We start from the raw sequence: 26,357 nt of genomic DNA on the forward strand, positions 1-26,357 counted from the left end.
AAAGACAGCACTCTTTCAAATCCTGATTTTATATGAAAAGTTTTAACCAAATCTTCTCTCATTTCTTTTGCAAACATGGAAAATTGTAAATTAAAGAGGAGGATAACACACCTGCTGAAAACATGTGTGACAAATCCACAGAGTTTCTGTGTGTGGGCATGAGTGTGTGTGTGTGTGTTTTTCAGAGTGTGATGCCCCTTGGGAGTTCCAAAACAGGGCTAATGAAGCTAGACAGGCCGCTAAATCTGAACTGCAGAATGATTACTGAGCTCAGTTTAGGAAACACCCCCACCGGAGCATCCAGCAGACCAAGCTGTAAAAACTGCAGAGAGTCAGGACCTACGTTAGTGATAGTGCTGTGTGAAATGTCCAGTGTGAAAAAGATACACATGCCCACTTTAACCAACATAACTGTCTGCATAATGACTTGCATTGCACGTCACATGAGTAACAATAGTAACCAAAGTGACTTTTCAGCTTCATGTAAATAACAATTAGTCAATGAATCAAGTAGTCAACAATGTTGATCACTGATTAACCAAAAATGTCCAATATGTCGGTTCCAACTTGTCAAATACCAATATTTCATTAAATATTTGCAAAATTTATGAAAGTAAACCGAATATCTAGGGCCATATGAAATCAATTTTAATTGTTTTCAGATTCTATTTTATTTTTTCAGTCTGATCAATTTGCAGCTGGGACAGCAGGGTTCTTGCTAACGCCACTAGCTCAGCTCAGCTCAGCTCAGCTCAGCTCAGGTAATTAATTGTTTCCAAATTCTGTTCTAGTTTTTCCCAAGAAAAAACAGTAACAACTTAATGAATATCAAAGAATTTGATGCAACACAACACTGCACAATTTTTAGAAAATGGATCCACTGCAGAACAGCCTCCATATGCAGCTTGAACACAAAGGGTTAATGGGTCTGACTCTCATGTTCAGGCACCACTCATCCATGTTTACAATGCTTGACCAGAGACAGACGTAGCTTTTTCACAGAATGTCTGACTCCGTGCATACAGCCGCAAAGTCTAGACTTATAATAGGAGGGAAAACCCTGATTTTTATAAACTGCCACCACATTTAGTCAATTTCTGTGATATTCTGCATTTTACAGGAGATTCTTTTTTTTTTTTAATCAAATTCTACGATTCCGTTCTTGTCTTCTGCATCATGGAACTCATGGAACCCCAAATATCTTTGAGGTCTAGACTGTTGGTTGGACACAACAAGCAATTTCAATATTTTCAGGAAATTGTGATGGCTATTTTTCAGAATGTAGTCAACATGTTAGCTCAGCTCTGTCCAAAGTGCCTTTGAAACAGTTACCTTTAAAAAATTATGTCTCATGTTTTTAGTTCAGCAAACTTTTATTTTCTGTCAATTTATGGCGGCCCCTGTGGACAAAAGAGGTAGTTTTCCACTGCCTCTATTTTTCTTTTTAAAAAAAGGACGCATAGCGATGAGGTAATGTATACATTTGTTGCTATGACTTAAGAACAGCAATATAACCACGATGAAACAAATTAAAGTCTGTTTTAGTAGCATTCATACACACGTAACACTACAACAGACTCAGTTGCTGGGTAATAGCAATTTTGTCATCAACATTCCATATATTATAAACCAGTCTAGGAGGAAGCACACAAACGTCAGAGGAATTAACTGATGTGGCTGCTTTCCTATTTTGTAAAGTAACTGCTCAAAAACGGTGTCCACGGTTCACTTTAAAATCAGCACATCCAGCATAACTGCAACATCATCAAAGAAGTAATGTCTCCTTTGTTTCTAGGATAACAAGCAGTAGGACAGACACTTAACCAAAGCACTTTCCAGATGAATCTGCCTTTCCTGTTGTCGTATGATGTGACATTGTATTTCTTTGAAGACATTCTGTTTGAAGCATTATTAGCAGTATTTTTTGTTAGGTCTTGACATTGGCTTTCCCTCAAATACAAGACAACAAAGACAAAATAATGAAAAACCTTATTCATGTTCTAGCACTGTCACACTAACACCTGTCTCATCATCAGCCTATATTATAAATTATAAGATATATGTCAGTATTAACAACAACAATCTTACTTTGTGATGAGTTTGGCTATGCAAGAACAAATTAAATGCAGACATTTCAGAAAAAGCAATGCTTTCTGCAATATCGATGTACCATCCCAGTGAAAGGACACACCAGCACAAGAATCTGCCTTTTCCTGCTCGTTACAGAGCATTCAACAGCTTACTGCACCAAACTGAACCCCTGCAGCCTGCCTCTCCTGTGCTTTCGTCTTGGACCGGAGCCTATGGGCAGACAAACACACTGTATACGAGAGTGCACAAACACACAAATGTGTACAAGCACACACATGCAGAGATACTGGCCCACAACAATCAGCCTCAGCGTGAACCCCCACACACAAGCACACATTAAAATGACACGGTAACACATTCGGCCCGGCACCGATGACTGTCACAACCTCTCAGCAATACACATCACAACACTGTGAGAACAGTTAAAGCCTGGCCGCAGGGTGTTGCTGGCTGTGGCGACTGCAACAGATGGAACTGCAGCAGCAGCGGCAGCGGGGCAGGTGAGGTGACAAGGAGTCGAACCTCCTACTTGAATGCGCATGTGCGTGCATGTGTATTTTTGCGCAAGCCTGCACAAGTCTTTCGCCCTGGCTATTTTAAGGTGATTCTTTATAAATCTTACAGCATGACCAAGTCTCTGGCAAGAATTCAAAAGGACAGAACATGCGTAAAACATGACAGAGATTCAGACAGAGGAGTGTGATGAAGTAGAGACACGAGAGAGAGCAAAATACATGCCAGTATAATGAGGTATGCAAAGACGGTTTTCAATGCAGCAGCAGCAGCAGCAGCAGCAGCAGCAGCAGCAGCAGCAGCAGCAGCAGCAGCAGCAGCACTATCAACCGTACTGACAGCTCTGAGACAGTCACAGAGATCTGGAGAGGTAGATATGCTACCTTGCTAGCACAGCGTGTGACAATATTAAATGCTGCTGCTTAAAGATAGTATGACATGTGCTCCCCTGTAGGAACAGACAAGCACGATCATCCCGACTCTCACTGACAGAGCGAAGTGACAAGAGGCAGGAAGAGAGAGGGGCGAGAGAGGAAGAGAGAGAGAGAGAGAGATGCCAAAGACATGTAGCCTCAGACCTAGCGATGATGCTCTTAAAACACCCACCTCAGTTTGCTGCTGATTCCTGACGCAGTGAGCACAACCAGGGAGTAAATGCAGAGTACAGTGGCTGTGATGGAGGAGCAGCAGCCAAAATCCAAGAGGTTGAGCAAGAAAACAGAGAGAGGAGAGATAGGATGAATGATACTGAAAGACCCGTGAATGAGAGATGCTGTGTGACTGAAATTATATGCCTGAGTGAGATGAGCATGTATGTTTGACATGAAGAAAGACAAAAATACAGAGAGACAGAAAAAAAGTGACACGAGACAGACAGAACAAGGACAAGGGGGGGACGGGGAGAAAGAAAGAGATGGAGAGAAGAGACGGAATAAATGTGTGAGCTTGGAGAGTCACTGAGCAGAGCAGATGCATTAAAGGAAATGCCCCTCCCTCTTTCCTCTACACACACACACCCACCTCCCTTTGCACTGTCAGCATTTGAGTAAGCATGCATTCAGTGAATCAGAGTGAGCTGTAAACGGTGAAAGAGAAGAAGGGTGGGCCAGAGCAAAGCAAGCAAGAAGATGCATGTATTACAAATTCAATGACAAGACTCACCATTCTTGCACTGAGAGATTTGTGGTTTCTGAACAAAGAGCTACAAATCTGTATGAAAACACTAAAACACTAGTAGATCCTATTGTCTAGTATGCCAAAAGGTAAAATTAACATGTACTGCATGTAATCTACACTGCAACCAAATACATTTTTGCAGGGCCTGGTTCAAGCTCTGACAAGTTGCTCTTTATATGTTGAACAGGCTATAAATCCCTGTGAAGTCCTGGTCTGTTGTCTTGCAGACTGGTGCACTCTCGCTGTCATGCAGAGGGGGGTCAAGTGAGAGGATTACTTCCTCAAGAATCAATACTTGTTACATAATATGTACAACTGTACATTAAATCTAATGCATCTTTGTATGCACAAGCTGCCTATTTTACTCTCCCTGTAACTGTAACAGGGAATGTTCAGATTTAAGAAGAATTTAAGATGCCATCGATGTTGTCTGCTAACCAATTCCTGACTACAGGAATTCAAAAAAAGTACTACAGTTTCTGTGATGGCCCCACCTCGCTGATAGCATTTGCAAGTAATGCTAGCCCAAATCAATGAGCCATGAAACCGCTGCTCTCACAAAGCAGGGATGGAAATTCCACTTAATGTTATCGATGTTTAAACAATATTAATGAAACTGACTACCTGACTGCTCTTAAAAGCTTAGATTGCAGAGTGAGAAAAACAGTGTGGGGCAGGTGCAGAGGAAAAGATACATTTTTAAATGTCATGGTGACGGTACTATATTACCGTATTTCAAAAATGAAAGGGATGCTCCACTTAAAACATGATTCTACCCATTTTCACTAATCAGTTTTGTATTGGAAATGTAAGGAAACATCTCTTAAGAGAGAAAATTATTTAAAAAAACAGACATGTTTATTGGCTCCAAATAGGAACGACAATTAGGTTCAGGTCTACACATGTTTTGGGAGGAGTAGCCTGCCCATAATGTAGGTTAGTAAATATAAAGTCAGGGTTCAACATCAACCATGGTCCGACAGCCTGTGGTCACCAAAAGTTATTCTGTGGCCACCAAACAGCCTCTGTAGGTGGCCACCTGTGGCCAACAAGTTTTATTAGGTCTCTCTAAAAAATGATACTGTGCATCTCAATGAAATATCATTATATTAGATTCAATCTGTACTGTCTGCAGTCTATCACCCACCACCGCTGTTTTACACAACCACAGTGCGCTCAACTAATAGCTAATCGTTACGCACAAGCTAAAACGAAAGCTGTGTATGCAAATTGTGGTAAACTAACCAGCCCCTCCTCTCTATCAGCTGTACCTGCAGGCAGTGATTCAGATCCGCGAGGGGGAGGACAGGACTGGATGAATGACTGATACTGACTGATGTCTGGTTCCTTCATTCTTTCTAAACTTCACTCAGAATTGTGGTGTCAGGCCTATTATTTGTTTTATTGACATTTTAGACTTGAGGGGGGTTGGAGGACAGATTGTGAACTAAGAGACTATGAGAGAAAATATAGAAGATAGAAAATAAGAATTTGAGGTTTCATTTTAAATAAATAATTATATTTTTTTATTAATGTCTTGCATTAATGTCTTGTATTAATGTTAATGTCTTGCAATTTATTGAAGTGTCACAGTTAAGGACGGCTGCATTAAGTCGATTAAATTGCCTTTTCTGTATTGTTTTTGCATAACTTTACACTTGGGCCACCAAAAATATACTTTGGCCACCATATTGAGGTGCTTGGTGGCCTGTGGGGCCAATGCTTAAAAATATAAGCCTTAATGCCTGAATGTGATTCAGTCTCAGAGCTAGACAAGGGGCAAGAGTAAGCATCTCAACAGCATTTATTTGGCAGAAAACCCAAAGTGTATTATATAAGTACAACAGTCAGTGGACCACAGGGCATGTCCATAAAGTACATTTACATACGGCAGCAACAGACACACATACCAACACGGCACACTGCAGAGGGGGCTTTTGTGGAAGAACTAAGCCAGTTTAACTTGTGTCGCAAGTGTGGAGATAACGTTAGCTCCGGCTAAAAAAACGTTTCCCACATCCAAGCTACACTCTGGTTATTTAATTGGCCTCAGATGAGGCCTAATGTTCACATGGTTTCTCTTGACTGCCTGTCAATATTAAATAGACCAAGATTGCTCCAGTGTGTGGGTCTACATTTGATGGTGCAAGCGACATTAGCATAGCATGCTAGCACCAAATTCAATGAACTTCCAAGCAAAATAAACAGCAAAGCAACATAAAAATGGCAAAAGTTACAGATTCTAAGTTTGATGTCGGTATTGATCCATTCTTGAGCTTCAGTTTTGTAGCGAATCTTGGTTTGTAATGCCCATCAAAACAATCCAAAACAAAATGATTAGCTCACACATATAGCCTAAGAGTTTGTTTGTTGTTCATGTTGTTGAGACATTTCCATCAAGTTAATCCAGTGGGTCTCCACGTTTGTGCTGATTCTTGCAGCCAACAGAGAAATTGGCATGTATTGCACATTATGTTAGGTTCCACATGTTTGTGTTAGCAGAGTCAGGGTTATAGCGAGGAAAACAGTAGAAATGGGATGTAACTTGTAAGTTCTACAAGTACATGCATAGCCCTCTTCCTGTATGTTATCACAGCTATATTAAAGCACATTTTAATACGCTAACATATTTATCACTGTGATGACTGTATTGCAAAATGCAAATCTGAACCTACATATTTAAAAAATCATCACAGATCATGGGTGGTATCATATGCAGCAGTGAAAATGAGAAGGGCCTGGTTGTGTGCAAACAATTTCAGCAAAATTAAATAAACAAAATGTATATAAATGATGGCAATGAATTGGCATTATCCCTAGTGTGTGGCAAATAATTTCCAAATTTCCAACTCCAAAAAAATAATATTCTTAGATGTGATCTACTCTTTGGTAGAGTGGTGTTCAGATGAGTTTGTTAGATTTGCATTGATGGATTTGCCTCACCCTGTGTGTGTGTGATGTACGTGTTTGTGTATGTTGCTCAGAGCTTGAGGGGACAGCTACAGCTTCACTGTTGCGCACCACTGTCCCTGGCCTTTCTCTATGAGCTCAAGCCCAGTCACGGCATCTCAAAGTTCTGCTTCCAGCCAAACTACAGCTCCACAGCTCACTCCTCTCCAATCATGACACCAAGCATGGCGAGGTATCTGCTAGACAGTCTGTTGGGTCCACAGCAAGAAATCTTCACCCACACCCACAATAATTACTACACTTGCCTCAGAGTTTCTTGGAGTTTAAGGCCAACCATGTGGAAACCATTTAGTTCTCCTAAATGATGATACATCTAAACTATTTAACGTTGCCTTTCATGAAATGGATAAAATGATGCTGGGTGACTGATTTTGTACCATCTTCAACTGGTGGCAGCAGAACAGTAAAAAAACAAAAAAAAATGCACATGACCATGAACACTGCCATGAAATCCTATTTTCCATAGTTCCACAGATAACCATAAACACACTCCTAAACATGGCCTTCCAAAACATCCGACCTCTGACTCCATGTTTGCACTGAATGGTGTGAGGAATGGCTGTGTGCTATGTATACCTAGTGCAGCACGCTGTTGTCTGCATGTGACACTTCTGTGGTGCTTTGGCAGCTGCATAAGGGAAAAGTGATGCTCCTGTGATTATGTCAGGTGCTTGAGTGTTTGCCCTCTTTAATACCCTCTGGGAAGTTGAAAAAGCAATCGGGCCATTTGTTTTAACTCTGCTTGCTGCCATTGCAAGGTATGGGTTGAAGCTTCAAAAACATACCAGAATGTAATTTCTCAACAAGGCCAACATCAAACCCTTCCTTTCTCCACACTGACATATGCCTATTCAAGGTCAGGGTACTTACAGAAAGCTAAGGAACATCATTGAAATGGCCCAAGCCAATCTGCAGGTTTTGCAGATCTTTATCAAGGCAGATTTGGGTATCAGCTATCCAAAGCCCGATCCATTTGAGATACTTTGTTAATTGTAGCCATAAAACACCCTAGTAAACGATCAAAAGGTAAAGTTGTGAGGCAGGCTATTTTTTCTTAATCCAAAGCTTTTCACTGTCAAAAAATATTATGTGATAAACACGTGATAAACACTGTACGGTCTTAAGTATTCATACACGTGTGTTTTAAGGTTTACAAGAAAACTGCTGCATAGTGCTAGCTAACTATGAACGTAAATGGTTCATAAGTTGCTGTAAGATCTGACTTGCCACATATCTGTGTACGGCATTCATAATATTAAATTTCCAGTGATCTTGTAAGTGTGCTGCGCTAAAATGCGAAAGGATGCATGAAACTCAGTATCGACACGTTCATGGCACACACCCTATTTTTTCCTTGATGCTACATGGTGAAAATAACAATGCTATGAGTCGGTATTTAATTCTAGTGAGAAAAGGTCCCCTTTGAAAGGGTTCACCTCTCATTCCGACAACACTAACATAGCGCAGCCAACCAATGGCACCTGGCAGGGAGTTGAGGTGTCAAAATCCAAATTCTTTAAAGTTTGTGCGGTATTGATACCAAAGTCACAAGACTGGTATTTGACACATTTTATTTTGTTTTTCTGGAGCAATATGTTTCTGTGGATGCATAAGGAATTGTTGATATGACATATTTCTTAAAGGGAGTTTGGTGTTGCATTTTCCCAGGAGAGTGTAGTGGCTTACAGTCCAATAATGTGTGTTTACATTGGTTACTGACAATGGCCGATCAGGCTAATTTTCAGCTAATTGTACTCATATTCTAACCTCAGTATGCAGTAAATGCCCTTTGTGTACATGTTTTTAAACTCCTTCCTAAACATGATGTGCTTGTTGGTGTAATTAATGACTCCTGATAAAACTTGAAAGCTCAGCATTCTCTTTGCCCTTTTTTAGCTTCCTTTCATAAGTTACATTTACATTTATTCACCCCGAAACAGCTAATATTTCTGTATAATATGACCTCCTCTTTGTGTCAGCTGCTGAGTGTCTAGTGTATCTAGTGACAAGAAGAGACTAGTTGTCTTGCCATGAGAAATTTCTCATCAGTGTTTTGAATGCTTAATGCGTTAAAAAAATGCATTGTTATTTTTGTGACTGCTCTTATGATCTCAGGCTCAAATGCTAATAGTTGCATGGGTGTTGAAACTTGTTCAGATTAATCCTGATCACCCTTAGCCCATTTATAGACTTTATTCAATCATTAAAATGGAACAATAACAATGTGAGTTGTTTACATTGAAAAATAAATACATAAATCAGCATTTTGAGAAAAAGTCCAACATTCAGTTCATACAGTTTGAATAAATTCAGTGCTGTTTTTCGATACACTGGCTCCTGATCGATTGGATACCATTTTGTCTTCATAGTATGTGATTATCACTTACTGCTATTGCTTCACTGGCTTTGGTTGTGATGCCCCACTAAATTTGTATTTATCAAAGGCCAGAGTGGCCTTACCCTAAAAACAACTTAATTCCAGGCCTGGCATTGTGTAATCCAAAATGAAGAGGTGAATCAAAGCAAGGAGGAGGTGCTGTAGACCAGTGAGTTACTTGAAATGTGTTACAGGAACACACATTCTGTGTCACTTGTTTGACACTTGGACCTCAATTTGAGTGGAACTGGGGAAGTATAATAATAAATAATATATTTAAAAACAATGTGCGACAACCGATTCCTGTCTCCACTAACACTTAAGGATATTTTTCACTTCTCTGGAATGGCACCACATGTCCATAGTTTAAACCAGTGGAGTATGCCCTCTATAATGCTTGGTGCAGAATGATGCAGGCATCTACAACACTGCTTTTTCTCTGCCTCTCCTGATTTATTGCTAATCACTACTTTTCCACAAGTCTGCAATCACTCAAGGAGATGAACAGAATTTACTTCAACTTGAATATAGAAAACACAAAATGTGTATTCCAGTTGCATTATTTTCTACAGCAGGTAGAAAGGATTGTCATATTTTTACATTATTTAATTGTTTTTACCTCTACAAACATATAGGCCACCAGTAACAGACAACACAGAACTGGCTTACAAATTATCACTCTACATACAACACTTTAGAAGCAGTTGGTTATAATTTCAGCCCCATATTGAATTGACTCTGAGGTCCTCTGGGTATTGCTAAGGCGAAGGCCATTAGGCTTTTAGTGCTACAGTCTCTGCACGGTCTCAGTGGGATTAGCACACAAAGAACAGAGCAAGTGACAGGCATTAAGTAAACAAAATTTCATGCTCTGAGGAATTAGTCTGCAACTTTCTGTACAACACAAAAAGCCTCACAATCCTCAATCAGATCCTAATCTGGTAGATGAGAGCACTGACGGATATCTCAGACCGAAAACAGAAGAGGGTGATGATATTATGCTAAAGCTATAATTTTGGACATTATGCTGAATACACAGCCAGATAATCTAAAGACATGGAAGGGAAACGCTCTGATCTAGTTTTAGTCCTCAAATCTGGAGTTCACTGAGGGCAATATCACAGGAATATTAAAACTAATGCAATGCAATACACTGTAAGACAATGCAATTCCCTCAAGACTTCAGAAATAATACATGTATACAGTGGACATTAAGTGATTGTGACTACAATAAACAATTGGCAGGATAGAAAAGAAACAAATATTGGCTTCAGCTTAAAAAAAAACAATATGTGTGGAATCCCGAGTGGGTCTGTTGTTCTTGACAACACAATATATGAATGATGTGATTATCAATTCTTCCAGGACTGCAGGAACTTCAGCTACGACAAACAGTTGATGCAGCACAACATCTGCACTTGTCTGTGTATTTGCTCACCTTTGCTAACATACAGCAAACAAACAACTACAGTGATTCCATGCAACAAAAGTGCTGAGTAAGGTAATACTCTTTCTGCTTTGGTTTAGGATCCACTTTTGTATCTTAGAACAGACCTGCTTACTTCTGATAATTATAGCTGATTTAAGCACAAACAGAATAAAAGGCATAAAACAGTGACTAATTTGTATTCGTAGAGCTGGATAAACATCAGTGTACAGAAAAAAATATGATCACTATTTTTTTTGTCCATATTGATCAATATCAATACTTATCACAATATATCATTTAAAAATGCTGCCAGTTTGAGGAGAGTACTGATTAGGCCTGAAGAAACCAGAGGGTGCATTAATTAAAACTTTAGAATATAGTTTACTAACAAAAAAATATCAACATAATGTAAACACTTAACTGTGCAAAAATAGCTTGGGTTAGAATTTATTTTGTGACAAAAATATTTATATTGAAAAAAATGTCAATGTAAACATTTAATTTTGCAAACATGCTTTATCTGTCAAAACAAAACAGTGCATGTTAGCTTGCCTTGTAACCTTTTAAAATAATGGTGTGGTCAATGGGATACTTTAGATACCACCTAAAAAAATACCTTTTTAGGTGATGGAAAAGATTTTTTGTGTTTCCCATCTTGGTTGGCACCAACCGACAGCATATTTCTCAGACCGTCTTAATGTGCACTTAATTGTTTTTGAAATATCGAAACTACTTCCATGTAATTGACCTTGTGTTGCCTTTTTGTTAACAATTTACTCAACTCTGGAGGATAACGCAAGTTCACTCTCGTCACTTAATGCCCCTCAGCTCTAGTAATTTTTTCTCTCTTTTCCAGAGGACATCCGCTTTCACATCCACTTTCTTTATCAGTAGCTCAAACAATGCTTCACTTTGGGCTAGTTCTTGAATGCGCAAGCCAAAAAAGTGCAGACTGACTGGCTGCTGTTGCATTTAATTCTGCTATGTGATAGGCTGTTAGATCTATTCATATTGAGTAAAAAGGTTTATTATGTTATCACAATCCCATACCAAGATCGCTTTATAGCCTAGCCCTTTGAAGGGGTCATTAACGTCAGGAGAATTCTCCATTATGTTCATGAAGTCAGTGCAAATACTAATGCAGTTACAGCCACAACCAGCACATAAAAAATATGTGTAGATTTACTGAGATGTAAAGCATGTACCCACATAGCCCTGAAGCCCTATTTTGTTTATGGGAACTAATTACAAGAGCAGTGCAGACAATCTAATAACAAAGTGATAAGTGTAACTCTGGACAGCTGAGTTCAACATTTCTCATTAACCTTTTCATTTGAAAATGTTCTAGACAAACATCTAAAGTATCTATGCAATTACCTTGTCATATTCTCTTCCAAAAATTTTGTCTGTACTTCGCATTCAAAGTCCCCCAGAGTAATCAACTGCAGTAAGATGGTTGCTAAAAAACAAAGACACTCATACTGATCAGTTTAAAGCACATCATTTCTCATGGTCCACTCTAATACCTGAGGCTGCAATATGAACATAGTAAAGTCATTCACAAATATGGTTGTCACAAGTTCAATTGGAAATCAAAAATCAATCAAAAATGAGCTTCCGATCAAAATCAGACGCAGGATTGGCCATTCTTTCAGTGCTTGAAAAAAAAAAGAAAATTTAAATGAAAAATCGAACCAAAAGTGACCATAAAACCATGACATCGCTATTCATAAAGTTACTTTTTTCAAATATTTGGAGCAGAGTTTCATATTGACTTGATGGTATGATTCTGTTTCACTACGCTAATGTGTTAATTGGTACAACTGAATATGCTTGAAAGAGTGTTTGCTTGCTTAACAGCCCAATCTGACATTAAAATATCTATCTTATACAGTGCCATAGCGAAGTATAAGAATCAGTTACATACAGAGGTTCCAAATTGTACAGTCACCAAGAGCTATAATTCAGACTCCACATTTATTGCTGGTGACACAAAAAATGTTGATGTTTGACGAAATCCCAATTGTCTGCAAATTGTCTATTACCTTTTAAAATATATCTGCCAAAGCAAGTCAGGCAACTCGATTCAGTCCTCACTGTCTGCAGGCCAATGCAAGTAGGGGATCTAATCAGGAGATGCAAAGTGCAGCACTCTAATTGCATCATTAGCCAAACCAATGACTCAGTCACGGTGACTTCAGCCTCACCCTCCCCCCACCCCTCCTTCCTCTGCCCCATCCAGAAATAGGGAGTCAAGCCTCAAGCGTTTTACTGTACAGCTGCTCAAGCAGAATAATTCTAACATGTGATGTGCAACAGCGCAAAATGTTAACGTTCCAGAAATATCCAACTGAAAAACATAGCATTAATGAGACTGTGCTATACAACTGTCATCAAGACACTATTTAAGCACTGAGGTCCGTCTGCCAGGGAGTGGCAATGATTAGCTCTTAAGTTTTAAACACAGATATGAAACATATTAGCTCAGGCGCACAATATAGTGATGTTGCCTCAACATGACAGGCATAGCCCCATGTAAAATGCTGAAGACTGTCATAGGGCAAACAACTAGCCTGAGCTGTTTCGCAGTGTACCCACAGGTAACAGTCAGACGCAGGCACACACTCATGATTTGGATTTTGATGTAATGTGATTTTAACAGTAAACAACGCTCTCATGATGCAATGTAATGGGAGCAGAGGCTGACAGTCTTTTTCTGTCTCACGTTTGTTTGGTTGCACAGTGGTGGATAAAAAGCCACTTCAGTTGCCCTCCTATTTGGATGACCCCTGACTTGCTGTGGTTCTGCATGCTTCGCTAAGAATGACTAAGAACAGCAACTGAAAAATGAAGCCTGCCAGAGGAGAATTTGCATCGTATTTCCTGTCTCTGTAAAGTGAAAGAGGTGAGGGTAACACCCCTTGTCCTTCCTGTTTTAAGTGCTAAAACAAAAATGAGAGCATAATCTTAACGGGCCTCTTGTACTGACGTACTTTCTCAGATGAATTAATCTTAGATGAACTCTCTTATGAGGAGAAGTCACGTCACCTTAACTTACATTATTTCAAGTGGTCGTGTTCTTTTGATTAAGAGGTATGCACAGAAGAAATTTTTTTGTATCTTTCTGTGTAGATTTAGTTAGTTGGATATGTTTGACAGCTTCCTTTCTCGTTGTCACGGTGACACCTCGTTCTGATGGAGGAACTGACCTGGCCTCTGCCGCACTGTGTTAGCCACCGTCAGTGTATTTGCAGCATAGTCTGACTGCGGCTGCTGCTGAGGATGGGGAGCTTCTGGAACTGACGTTTCCATGTCGGGTCACATCTGCAGAGCTATCTCTCAATGTTAAGACACGATGGTCGGCTGATTTCACTCGTGTGTCCTCCGTCTGAACGCATCTTTGGATTGCGAGCATGTAGCGAACGTTACCTCAGGCTAACGTTACTCTGTCCGGCCACTTATGAGACGCTGATGTCAATCCATTATGCCATGGATTGCAGCGAACTTGAAGCTCTCCACTCATCCCACTTAGCAAGCTAGTAACGGCCGATACAATTATTCCTAGCTGAAACACCCACTCTTTTAATGATGTAACGTTAGCACTAGTCTGTGTTGATGCCGCGTTATCAACTAACGTTACAGTGGCATGTTAATTTCGATACGGTTGGTAGCTAGTTATCGTGATTAACGTTGCGTAAACTGCTTTGCCAACAGAATAGCTGATATGAAAAAATCTAAACGCCATTAAACCCATTTCGGCAGAACATTATCGTTGGTAAAAGTGTCGATAACCCACAAAACAGTTAGTATCACATGCGAGAGACCAATTGCTCTTACCTTTGGCTGAATCCTTCGCTTCCTTTTTGACTGTGAGGACCCTCTGGATTTTGTTGCTCTGACACAACTACCACGCGCTGCATCACAGCCCCGCCCTGTTGGCTGCGGCCGGGCTGCCATTCGTCAGTCAGACTACAACTGCAGCCAGGCTGAGGCTTCTCATTGGCCAGGCCACCTGCCAATCTATTTGGATTCTGCTTCCCGCGTTCTAAGCTGTGCTCACAATACATTACATTATGCAGCCTATATTTAGGTGTCAACAACAACTGCAACCATGTGAATACAAGTCACAGTGACCTCCAGTATAAATATACCAGATTAATATAATATAATCGTGGAATAAGACAAACAGATTTCATCATATTCATGTTTTAATGACAAGTGAAACAATTAAAGCAGTCAAACTAATGAGCAAACAATTTGAGGGAAAACTACAATGAAACAAAATAAATTTCATCTAATTTGGAGGTCCTGTGCAGTGGTTATCCATTTTGTAATTCAGCATTAAATAACAGAAGGGTGCCTTTCACTGCCAACTAAGAAAGACAAAGGAAGACGATAACCTGTCAGAACAGCAACATCCTTGTGACTCTGAGCGAGAATGATTTGTCACTAGTGACTTTGACTCTTTGTGCCAGCTACATTGGATTAGCTGTCTGCCAGACTTATATAGCAGCCAGGGCTGCTTGTATGTAAGTGAACACGGCTGCAGTCAGTCTTTCATAATAAGAGGCGCTTTGACTTGAGCTGCAACCTCAGCCCCCATAAGTTCCTCTACAATCGTCAGGGCAAACTCGAAACTGGTTCCTGGCCCACGGCTGGTGATGTAATGTCCATCCTTCTGCACCCGAGCCTCTGAATATTTATAGTGGTCTAAAAAAAGACAAAGAGCAATACCATAAGGATAATCACAATACGAGAGCTTCAAGCTACAGACTGAAAGCCACACATGTCAGGCACAGTGTGCTACAAGCATTTACACATAGATAATCTATCACCATTTCATCTGACCCAGTTCTCGTATGTTCTGTCAAATTCCTGCATCCGCTCTCACTTGAGTGGTGTGCACTCCTCCACTGCATAGTGACATGATTTTCTATAGGCAAGAAAGAGCTAGTACAGCCCCATCTGCTGCCCTATACAGATAATTACAATTCCTCCTGGTTTGAGTTAGAGCTGCAGATGCTAAAGCCATTAGCTGTACATTGCAACAAATTTCACACCTTTTCATGCACATATTTTTTGTTTGTTGTTTTTTTTTTTTTTTTTTTTACCTCCAGCCATCATCTTCTCCTTCATGGCAGGATGTGTAGTGACTGTGCTGCCATAGCCGATGCCATGTGCCAGAAGAGCAGTGGGACCTGCAGAAGGGCAAAGGCTGATTTAACTGCTTGCTGTTATAAAGTGACACTGTTAAGTTAATTTAAACACAAGATACTTGTGCTCAAAAAGAGGATTCATTCTCAGTGAAGAACCTTGGAGCTCTAATCTGCCTCTATACCTGCCAAAGAGCAGTGATTCCTAACACGTCTCTGGGGGTCATCAGGTGGAAACCTCCCTTCAACAGTGTTTCGCCTACTTAGTCCCACTACACCTCCAGGAGGTTAGGCAGTGAACTCCGGCGTCCCAGAGTCACCCCCCCTAGTGCCAGTTCACACTGCTCCTACACAATCCAAACAGCACCGCCACGTTCAACTGACCCAGAGATGCTCCAGGTAGTGGCCAGTACCGATGCTACCATTTAACTATTGCTAATGCTACTGCTAACCGCTAGGAAGAACAGAAGAAGACAATACAGTTCCGATGCTACCATTTAGCTAATGTTATGTGCTAACCGCTACCTGCTAAGAGGAACAGAAGAAGACAATAACGCTAGATTCACCTATACTGTTAATGTTAATTGCTAGCTACCAATACTAACTGCTAAGATACTATCATACTCTCACCGCTTTAGCTATTGTTAGCTGCTACAATGCTACCACAGGCCTAGATGCCACATGTAACTGCCGATTGCCACACTACCATCATCTACCCCTGCCTCTCACCAACTGCACCAAGAAAAAAAGCGGGGTGGGAATACAAACCCTGGTTCGGGTAGGGGACAGAAAATAAAGAGGTAGAGTCAAAAGATGAAAGTAGGGATTGGATACAGACCCTTGTTCGGGTAGGGGGTGGAAAATTTAGAAGGTGCTGAAGGTGGAGGCCTAAACCACAGACTAGATTTAACAGCCTCTTCTAACATTTCCTTCAAGAAGCAGCAAACCCTACCATTTCCTTCAAAAAGCAAACAGAGCAGGAAAACAAACCCTAACATTTCCTTCAAGAAGCAGACAAAACAGGAAAACAACCAAAAAGATCAAAAAACAAGCCAACTCTGTGTCTTACCACGCAAACTCACCTGAACAGGCCGCATGGTCCCAAAGAGAGACTCTAGCTGGCCACACCCCCCACCTTATCTAAACTTCCTGGTTCTCTTCCTATTGGCAGAGCGAGAAGATGGGGCGGGGAAAGCAGAGCAGAGGAGAGGTGTCTTGTTCAGACTTTAACCTCTTCTCTTGCCGGGTTAGGCATGCATGTCCTCTGCCTGCCCCCCCACTGTCCCTATTTCACCCCCCAACTACTATTATTTCTCCTGATCCATATCCACTGACTAGACCTAGCAGCCTCATCTGACATCTCCCTCACTGTCTTTCTTAAATTTTGCCCATGCACTCCCAGCTCCCTCAACAGTGAAACAGCTGACCCTGCAACAAAACCTCTACACCCCACTTCAACCGGACAGACCCTGGTCTTCCATCCCCTCTGCTCAGATTCTGTCTTTAAATCTGCATACTTAGTCTTCTTCCTTTCATAAGCTGCCTCCACTGAATTTTCCCAAGGGACTGTTAACTCAATAAAATACACAGTCTTTTTACTCATGGACCATAAGACAATGTCTGGCCTCAGATTACTATAAACTATTTCCTGGGGCACAACTAGCTGTCCTCCCAAGTCGACCTGCATTTGCCAATCATCAGCCCCTACCAGGCAGCCACCTCCCTGCTTTCTCCCTGACTTAGCAGCTTTATTTTTCTCCCCCTCTCGAACAAACTGCACATCTAACCTCTCCTTTCTAGAACTTCCAGAATTCACCTGCTTCCTTCTCTCCTCAATGCCTGCGGCTAAGCTTCTCAGCACCTGATTATGCCGCCATGTATACCGGCCTTGTGATAAGCTAATTCTACAACCTGACAAAATGTGCTTTAAACTTGCTGTACCTGAGCAGAGTGGGCACGATTGATCGCCCTGTACCCAGAGACTTAGGTTCTGCGGGGTTGGCAACACATCGTATGTCGCCCCTATCAGAAATTTAATACGGCCTTCCTCCATATTCCACAGGTCCCTCCAACTAAGTTTCCTCTTCTCAACACCTTCCCAATTCAACCATTGTCCCTGTTTGGCTTGACCAACTGCTTTTGCCCCTCTTAACAACTCCTCCTGCCTACGCACCTGTTCCACTACAAGCTTTCTTTTCTCCTTTAGACCTGCTTTATTCCACACTGGTTTGCCTGGGCCAAGCCCCAAGCCTCCCCGGCCAAATTGAACATTTCCTACTATTTCTGCATGCCTAAGAGCTGCCTCTGCCTCCTGCACTGCTGCCCTTGGGTTCCATTTCCTCCCCCCAGAAGGATTCGGAACCACATTGCTAACTAACATGTCCTTACTCCCAGATAATAAAAGTTCTGTCCTAACCTTAGTGCATTTAAACTCCTCTGTTAGACTGGATACTGGCAGCTGAAGCATTCCTTTCCCATACAAAGCTACATTGCTTAAGCACCTGGGAGCACCCAACCATTTTCTAATATAAGAGCTAACTAGCCTTTCCATTCTCTCTGCTACAGATAATGGGACTTCATATACTGACATTGGCCACATTAACCTAGGATACAAGCCAAACTGCAAGCACCACAACCTCAGTTTTCCTGGGAGCCCTGATTTATCTATTCTCTCCAGCCCTTCTGCAACATCCTTTCTAAATTGCACAACCTGTTCAACATCATTCAGGTCCACATTGTACCACCGTCCTAGACTCTTAACTGATTTCTCCCTAATTGTTGGGATTTCCTCACCATCTATAGCAAACTTTCTATCACTTACTTTCCCTCTGTATATTGAAATACTCCTTGACTTACTAGGCTTAATCTTCATACTAGCCCACTTGAGATTCTGATTGACTTTATCTAACAACCTCCTTGTACATGGCACTGTTGAAGTTAGCAGTGTCATATCATCCATATAAGCCCTAATTGGTGGAAGACGCATTCCATTCTGCCGTCTCTCTCCACCTACGACCCACTTGGAAGCCCTAATAATTACCTCCATAGCCATTGTGAAAGCTAGCGGGGACACTGTACATCCTGCCATAATACCAACCTCCAATCTTTGCCAGCCTGTTGTGAGCTCTGCGATACTTGCACACAGTCTGATGTCTTGGAAATATGCTTTCACCAAGTTAACAACTATCTCCGGCACTTTAAAGTAGTCAAAGGAACTCCAAATAAGGTTATGTGGCACTGACCCAAACGCATTAGCCAGATCTAAAAATACAACATTCAAGTCTCTTTTCTCCCTCTTAGCTGTCTGAATCTGATGCCAAATCATGCTAGTATGCTCTAAGCATCCCGCAAATCCTGGTATCCCTGCTTTTTGCACTGTCGTATCTATCATACCATTCCTTTCTAAGTATTTAGCCAGCCTCTGTGCTACGATACTAAAGAAAATCTTTCCCTCAACATTTAGGAGAGAAATCATCCGAAACTGGCTAAGGTCCGATGACTCCTTCTCCTTAGGGATGAAGACACCTCCTGCCCTGCGCCATGCTCTTGGAATACTTTGTTTCTCCCAAACTATTCTCAGGTATCTCCATAGTGTCCTTAAGATGCCAGGTGCACTCTTATAGACACGGTAGGGGACTCCATTAGGCCCTGGGGCCGAAGAAGCCTTTGCACGCCTAACCACCTCCACCACTTCTCTCCACCTAGGTGGGCTCACATCCATCTCCTGCTCCACTTCCCCTAATGGTGGCATGTCAGGTGGAAGACCTATGTTCCTATTCTCCTTTGAATCTGAATACGTCGACTTCAAATACTGTTCAATCTCTGATTTCGTTGCCTTAAGTTGCCCTCCTTTTTCTTGATTAAACAAGCCTTTCACAAAATTAAAGGGGTTCCTAAAAAATGCTGACCTTGCACGTTCCTTCTTCTTTCTCTTCTCCCTAAGGTGTTCTGCCCTTCTGAGTACTGCTAACCTGCTTCTCAGTTCCTCCTGCAACACCTTAATTCCCTCCCTTTCTTCTTCTGTCGCCTTCCTCCACTGCTTTCTTAACTGCCTCCTTTCCTTTACTAACTTCTCTATTTCTCTTTGCCGCCTAGACTTGCCGACCTGCACCCTCTCGCCTTTCCTTTTGACAAGCACCCCAAATCTCTCTCGACCATAGGAGTAGATCACATCTCCAATTTTATCCAATTTCTCCACTACATCTCCTCTAAGCCTGCTTAATATGACTGATAAATCTCTATCAACTGCCTCCCACTCTTTGCTATCATTAGCCCTCGGCCACTTAACTCTAGCTTTCTGCTCCATGCTTCTCTCCTTGGCTGGCCTGTTGCCCTCAACACCAACTGCATCCCCTCTCCGTACCTCCTCCTCTCCAGGGATAGTGTTACTGATATCCTGCGAACTGTGGTTTTCTACCTGTCGCTGGACTTCATCCGACTGATTCGACTGACTTCTCAAGAAATACTGGTCGATGCGGCCACTCTGCCCTTCCACCGCTAAACACTTCCTCCTTCCCTGATGAGTTCTAAGGCCTCGGATTGATGTTATTTTCTGCCAGCCACATGGGCAAACTTGAAGCTTCTTATCCTCTGCTGCACAACTTTTGCTCTCCTTAGTTGCCTTCCCTGTCACCTGAGTACTGCTACCTCTGGCCCTAAGAGATGGGTCCGTGCCCCCATCCCTCACTGAGTCATGTATCCAAGGCATAGTCATATCCGTTATCCTGTTCGTTACCATGCAATCCACCTGTGAGTCATCTTCCACCCCTGCTCTCGCTGACTCTTGGGGTATTTTCCTTATATTGGTTGTAGCTAAGTCTGGTTGTAGCAAGGTTAAGGCTTGCCACTGCTGCCATGGGTTGCTAGCCCATACCAGCACCTGTGGGGTCTTTTCCCTCCTGTCAGCTGTCTTTCCAAGCAGTCACATGGTCTTTCCCATGTTGTCAGCTGCTCTATTCACAACAGTCACTAGCCAAGCTAGTTGTGAGTTAATTTAAACACAAGATACTTGTGCTCAAAAAGAGGATTCATTCTCAGTGAAGAACCTTGGAGCTCTAATCTGCCTCTATACCTGCCAAAGAGCAGTGATTCCTAACACGTCTCTGGGGGTCATCAGGTGGAAACCTCCCTTCAACAGTGTTTCGCCTACTTAGTCCCACTACACCTCCAGGAGGTTAGGCAGTGAACTCCGGCGTCCCAGAGTCACCCCCCCTAGTGCCAGTTCACACTGCTCCTACACAATCCAAACAACAGAAGAATATGTTCTTTTGCTTGTGTCAGTGTATGTTTTCAGCATTATGCAGCAAAAAAATGGAGTCAAGAGCAAAATGGGGTGAAGTCCTTCAATCACTTCGCTCAAGCTGAACACAAATCAAAATACAGAAAATGCTGCATTTAACATTAGCGATTACAGTTGGTACAAAAACCGAACAGCATAAGTATGAAATATTTGATGACAACACTATGTCCTAAAGGTGTCCTCAACAGTATCATTGTTTCTAATAATATACACATACAGTATACAGTTTCAGGCTCTCTACAAAGACTCTGCACCACATTGAAAAGGGAGAAAAAACAAGAGAGGCTGAAGACATTGACTGCTGCTGCATTAACTTTGGCAATGTCCTAGCACTGCAGTGAGCTCATCCAAAAACTGTTAATAAATAGAAAGTTATTGATTATGCTCCTTGGCTGCCTTCCCATGCAGTCTAAAGATTACACTTTCCCCTGGCAGAACAGCAGACTGCCAGTTAAAGCCAAGCTACTCCTGTTACAGCCAGTCCCCGCCCAGAGGACGCCAGTCTGGGAGAACGAGAGACCTTCTGAGAACCAGAGTGAGACAGCAAGGCAGATGTGGAAAGAAGTGTGATAACAACCATCTTTCTAATATCTGTTGAAAATAATGTGTCCATGTTTTTCGCTATGACCTCACATGCATCTAACAAACATTAGCTCAAAAAGTGAAGTATACAATGGTAAAATTACCCTGCTTGCATTTTTTTAACACATTTTTCTGGTTTTGAATGGAACCTTTTCACATGTTCAGATAATTTTCATGTTAGGGCAGAATAATAGGCCCTCTTGTTGGCAGGTTCATTAAACTGTATATTCCTGTGAGGATTTCAGTCATTTTCTAGGGCACCCTTCAATCCACTTTGCCGCATTGGTCCCATCCCTATTCAGAATGTCCTTCCAGTGTCCTTCCTCTGCATACGAAGGCTGTCAAATAAAATGTCAGTGCTTGTGGGTTCACTCAGGGACAGTTATTAATCAAACCCTCATCCTTTCATTCCAAATGCCAAAGAGGGGTCATGACCATAAATTAATGAAGTATGTCGTTTGTTAATAGTGTCTATTTTTCAAAATGTGGTTAAGGTGAGTGGTAAACTCTTTTAAGGGCACATTCAGTTACTAAAATACCAGAAATTCACTGCCATGTGCATATAAATATGTACACATGTACCTTTTTTCTATCCAAGATCTTTTAATTCTACTTGGGGGCAAATCCAAATCCCATTTACCGGCACAACATTAGCTTAGTAGGTTTAAAACCACAAAACCATACCTTTAGTGTTATTTCTAGTTAAAAATGGTTACAGGTCACATGGTAGCACAGTGCACAGTTTATTAATTTATATCACTGGATTCTCAAACTGGTCCAATTTGATATGGAAAATGACTGCAAGTACATTTACTGCTCAATACTTATGAAGACGCTATTTTAGAAAGCACACACCAGAATAAACTGTGTAGGTTAGCAACAACATAATGGTCAAATTTGAGGTCATATCACATTTAAACTTTAACCCATTGGTCCAGTATAATTATGAGTTTAGTTGGGTTTCACAAACTGCACCTGCACAGATGGCTGCAATCAGGCCTTTTCTGCCATCTTGATCCGTCAGCACCTCCTTAACAGCAGGAGACTGCAAGAGAGCACAGAAACCAGGTGCACTGTGACTCACTTGCAGGCCATGTGACTGCACATTGTACGTGCTGCGTATAGTATAATCACTGAAGCAAACTGGCAATGTTTTAAACACATCGAAAAACACTGACTGTTTCTAATACAACCACAGGTTTATTAAACAAAAACAGTAAAAATAGTATTTCAGCTACACATGGTGTTTGCCAGATCTCATCTATCAGATGAGTTTGATTAAAATGCTGCCATTCTTAAAAGTTTTACATTTTCAGAATAAAGTGAGGAGACATTCCTCTATGCCACCCCAGTGGCGCAGAGAGATGCAGAAAATAGAGTACATCAATTATTTTGAAGCCCCAAAGTGTATTTAAATATTATAAAGGATCCAAGTACAACCAACAATAGCGTAAAACAATATATGAAATATGAACTCAACTCTTAACTATAAATGATGGTGACACAATCTTATATTGCTTTTAGTGTCATATATTTTCCATCCATTCAATTTCTACATCCTTTTTTCCAGTTCAGGGTCACAGAAGGGTTGTAGCATATCCCATCATGCACAGGGCAAGAGGCAGTCATTTATTAATCAACATTACATTGTTTACTGAATAACTCTCCCAGTGAAATATAAAGCAAAATGTAAATGCATGATACAGTGTAGAAAATGTTGTATTTAGCATCACACACTGCAGTTATTTACTATACTAATTTAAATAACTAATGCAAACATAAAATATTTGGGGCATGAAATAACTGTCTGGACACAGAGTGTTTGCAGGAACTCTCACAGGGATTGGCCTATCCAGTGGTTCTCAAACTGTTTTTACTTAGTTTAGATTAGAAAACCTCTCCCTAAAGAGGCAATTTGTGTTACAGCACACAGTACATGTAGGAAGACACGGGTCAGGACCACATCACAAAAACCCATGGAACAAATATAAACCAGCAACAACAACACACTGCACAAGACAGTTTTTCCTCAAGGCCATTCAAACTATGAATAAATGAGCACAAATTGCAAACCCATTAACATGTTAAAATTGTGAACAAATAAAAATTTAAATTGCACCCCACCCATATTCTAAAATCATGAATACATAAATGTATTGAATCTTGCAATAAGGCTACCACATCTTAATTAACAGTGCGTTTGTGATCTATAATAAAGCCCAGTTATTTTAGTCACCACCTCCATCTTCTCTACACCAATCTTGGCACTGGTGGGTGGTGTTTGTGCTGCTGGCCGCCACGGTGCAGTGCCTGGAAGGTGAACTGTGGGGCGGGCATTTGTAAAACACAACTAAACTCGAAGGAGGTAACAATAAACAAGCATGCTTTCATGCTATGGCTATGATGTTGGTGAGCAAAATTTATGGAGAGAGGTTAAGCACATTCTCTCAATCAGCTTCTTACTATGAGAAATGGGGTTTTAAAAAAAAAAATCTGTATTAGTATTTTTCTCTGTGCTCCTTTGACTAGTTTGTAGTGGGTGGGGTTCAGTAGGAAGGTGATATTTCCATGCATGAATTAGGATTCAGCCAAATTTTAATTTAAATTAACTTAATCAGAGTCTGAGTTCTTTTGTGGGTTATTGCTTATGTTACCTGCCAATTGTCAATCAAATCTGCTCAAACCACACCCACGCAGTCCTGAAGAGGCAGGTAAGCTGGGTTTTTGAGTATTAAACTCTTTCCCCTGTCCCTTGTTGAGAGGTTGCAATGGAGACACGTCACCAAGGCTTGGCACAGCACGGCAAGACTGTAGCAGACCGACCCAGGCCCGCGGAAAAACGCTGTATGTGATCAAAACGTGAAGAGACTGACCCACCTACATGCAGTTTATCCGAGTATTTCTCACCTCTGCCAGATTCTGGGCCCCTGGCATTCCTCCTGGCAGAAGCACCACATCATATGGCCCCTGGGACATGAGAGACAACACACTGCCATTTGCTGTATTCTTTTTTGTGCAATACTTTTTCAGTACTACTGTTTACTATTTTGCTATTTTATTATTATGTATATAATCTTTTTACTGCTCGCTATTTTGATATTTTATTATGTATAGTTTGCTCTTTATAGTCTTATTTCAGAATTTTTCACTTATTTCACTGTGTGTAATGCTGCTGCTGCACTGCAATTTCCCAGCTTGGGATAAATAAAGTATATCTATCTATCTATCTATCTATGACAAAATGAGACTGCAAGGTTTAAAATTGCAGGATACCACCAACATAGTTTGATTAATGGGGGTAATCATACTGAAATAAATCCATTATAAATCTAACTATAGGGTACAGTATTCACATGTAATGACAGTGTTGGTAGATAGATGCTGAGCCCAACCTGTTTGCTGGCATCCTCCAGGCTGGCATCAGGACAAATGACGACGTTTCTGCTGCACTGCACTGGCTCTTTGCCCGTCAGTCCTGCAACAGTCACTGCAATCTGCACGTTTGGGAAGGTAGCAAAAAAAAGTACAGCATTAGCAAAATGGCACGACATGGCATCCTGTCTGTATATGGGTAACGGAGACTTTTATTTTGAAAGCTATCAAATGGCGGAGAAGTGTCACGACGGTGGACTTTGACATTTAACTTGGCCTCTGTCTGCATTCACTTTAAAGGTTGTGAGTGCGTCCACAGTTAACCACACAACTCATTAAAAAGCAAATATCAAAACTGTGGAAGGCCAAGTCGCGTTAGTCATTATAACGCCGTTCATCCAAGTCGGCAAAGTTAGTAAGCACGTTAGTAATAACGTTAGCTCGCTTACTGCTCAACGCTGTGGTTTCCGTCACTAACAGTGACAGCATGTCTTGATAAGACTTCAGTCACGATAGTATCGTGGGCTGAATGAAGATAATAAAAATTCAGGTTAGCTGGATGAGTCAACTGATGCTGCTTAGTGGCATTATTAGCTAGCTAACTGCTAACATACAGCTAGTCAGCAACCCAGCAGACGAGTTAACGTTACAAACCCCAGCTCTACGCATGACGTCCACAGGAATAACAGTTTCCATCTCCTCTGCACCTTTAGACAGGATTACTAACGCCCTCTTGCCTGCCATGGTTAGCCTGTAGTTACGCTACTACTAAGTGCAACGAGGCTAACTTCACTGTCCAACTTCCAGCAGCAACTAGCATGCGCTGCAATGAGGTTTTGACAGGAGCGAGGTTGCCAGGCTGCGTTCGTCTATCCCCCTTTCTGTGCTACCCACCCACTCTACCCCTGTAAAATAACCAAAATAATACCAATACTAACCTACCAAGTCAAGTACAATTCCTAACCGCAAGAAATGGTCTCAAAATGTAAACTGATATATGAGCTAAAGAGAAATGAATTGCAAAACGAATAAAACTAGATGACAACTTCACTGAGTTACTACAGAAACATGTAAGATGCTCCTGTCCTCTGCAGGGCAACAATGCTGGATGCTCAACCGTGCAGCTCAAATTGTCATCTTGGGACTTTTAGATTGATAAACAGGGACAATCTAGAGCTCCAGTAGTATTTATTAGTTTTGTTTTCAATTGTGCAATAGCTTAGAATATGCATTGGGATATTTTGCCAATAAATGTCTTTTAATCAAAACAATATTTTTTTGTGAAATTTCACTAATACTGGAGTCACACTGACAAACAAAGCCGACTCACTTAAAAGTGGTTACACCTGTAGAGCAGATGCTTTTCAGGGGAGGCGGATGATTTTAACTCATTGA

The 26,357-nt window shown here is 41.2% G+C and overlaps 2 protein-coding genes across 3 annotated transcripts in view; both read right to left on the reverse strand.

The window, feature by feature from the left end:
- The window catches only part of kcnab2a (potassium voltage-gated channel subfamily A regulatory beta subunit 2a), an 85,999-nt gene extending 71,547 nt beyond the window's left edge, over positions 1-14,452 (reverse strand). For both annotated transcript variants that reach the window (XM_041952633.1, XM_041952625.1), the window contains exon 1: positions 14,394-14,452. The gene's annotated coding sequence lies outside the window, so the exon portion shown is untranslated. The remainder of the gene's footprint in view (positions 1-14,393) is intronic.
- A 300-nt stretch (positions 14,453-14,752) lies between these two features.
- Positions 14,753-25,790, reverse strand: park7 (parkinson protein 7). The gene is made up of 6 exons (XM_041957197.1): positions 25,617-25,790; positions 24,983-25,084; positions 24,498-24,557; positions 22,566-22,635; positions 15,668-15,754; positions 14,753-15,266 (listed from the first exon to the last, which is right to left on the reverse strand). Exons 1-6 carry the CDS (start codon positions 25,704-25,706, stop codon positions 15,106-15,108), a joined length of 570 nt encoding a protein of 189 aa, XP_041813131.1. The 5' UTR covers positions 25,707-25,790; the 3' UTR covers positions 14,753-15,105.
- Between the last annotated feature and the right edge of the window lie 567 nt (positions 25,791-26,357).

This window comes from Chelmon rostratus, chromosome 2 (assembly GCF_017976325.1).
Source record: "Chelmon rostratus isolate fCheRos1 chromosome 2, fCheRos1.pri, whole genome shotgun sequence".
NCBI classification, from domain to species: domain Eukaryota; kingdom Metazoa; phylum Chordata; class Actinopteri; order Chaetodontiformes; family Chaetodontidae; genus Chelmon; species Chelmon rostratus.

Excerpts from the sequence above, each read along its gene's own strand:
- park7 (XM_041957197.1), bottom strand. The coding sequence starts at position 25,706 with ATGGCAGGCAAGAGGGCGTTAGTAATCCTGTCTAAAGGTGCAGAGGAG. Across the intron at positions 24,558-24,982 it reads TGGAGGATGCCAGCAAACAG|GGGCCATATGATGTGGTGCT; the intron begins GTTGGGCTCAGC and ends CTCATGTCCCAG. Across the intron at positions 22,636-24,497 it reads GGGCCCAGAATCTGGCAGAG|TCTCCTGCTGTTAAGGAGGT; the intron begins GTGAGAAATACT and ends GCTCTCTTGCAG.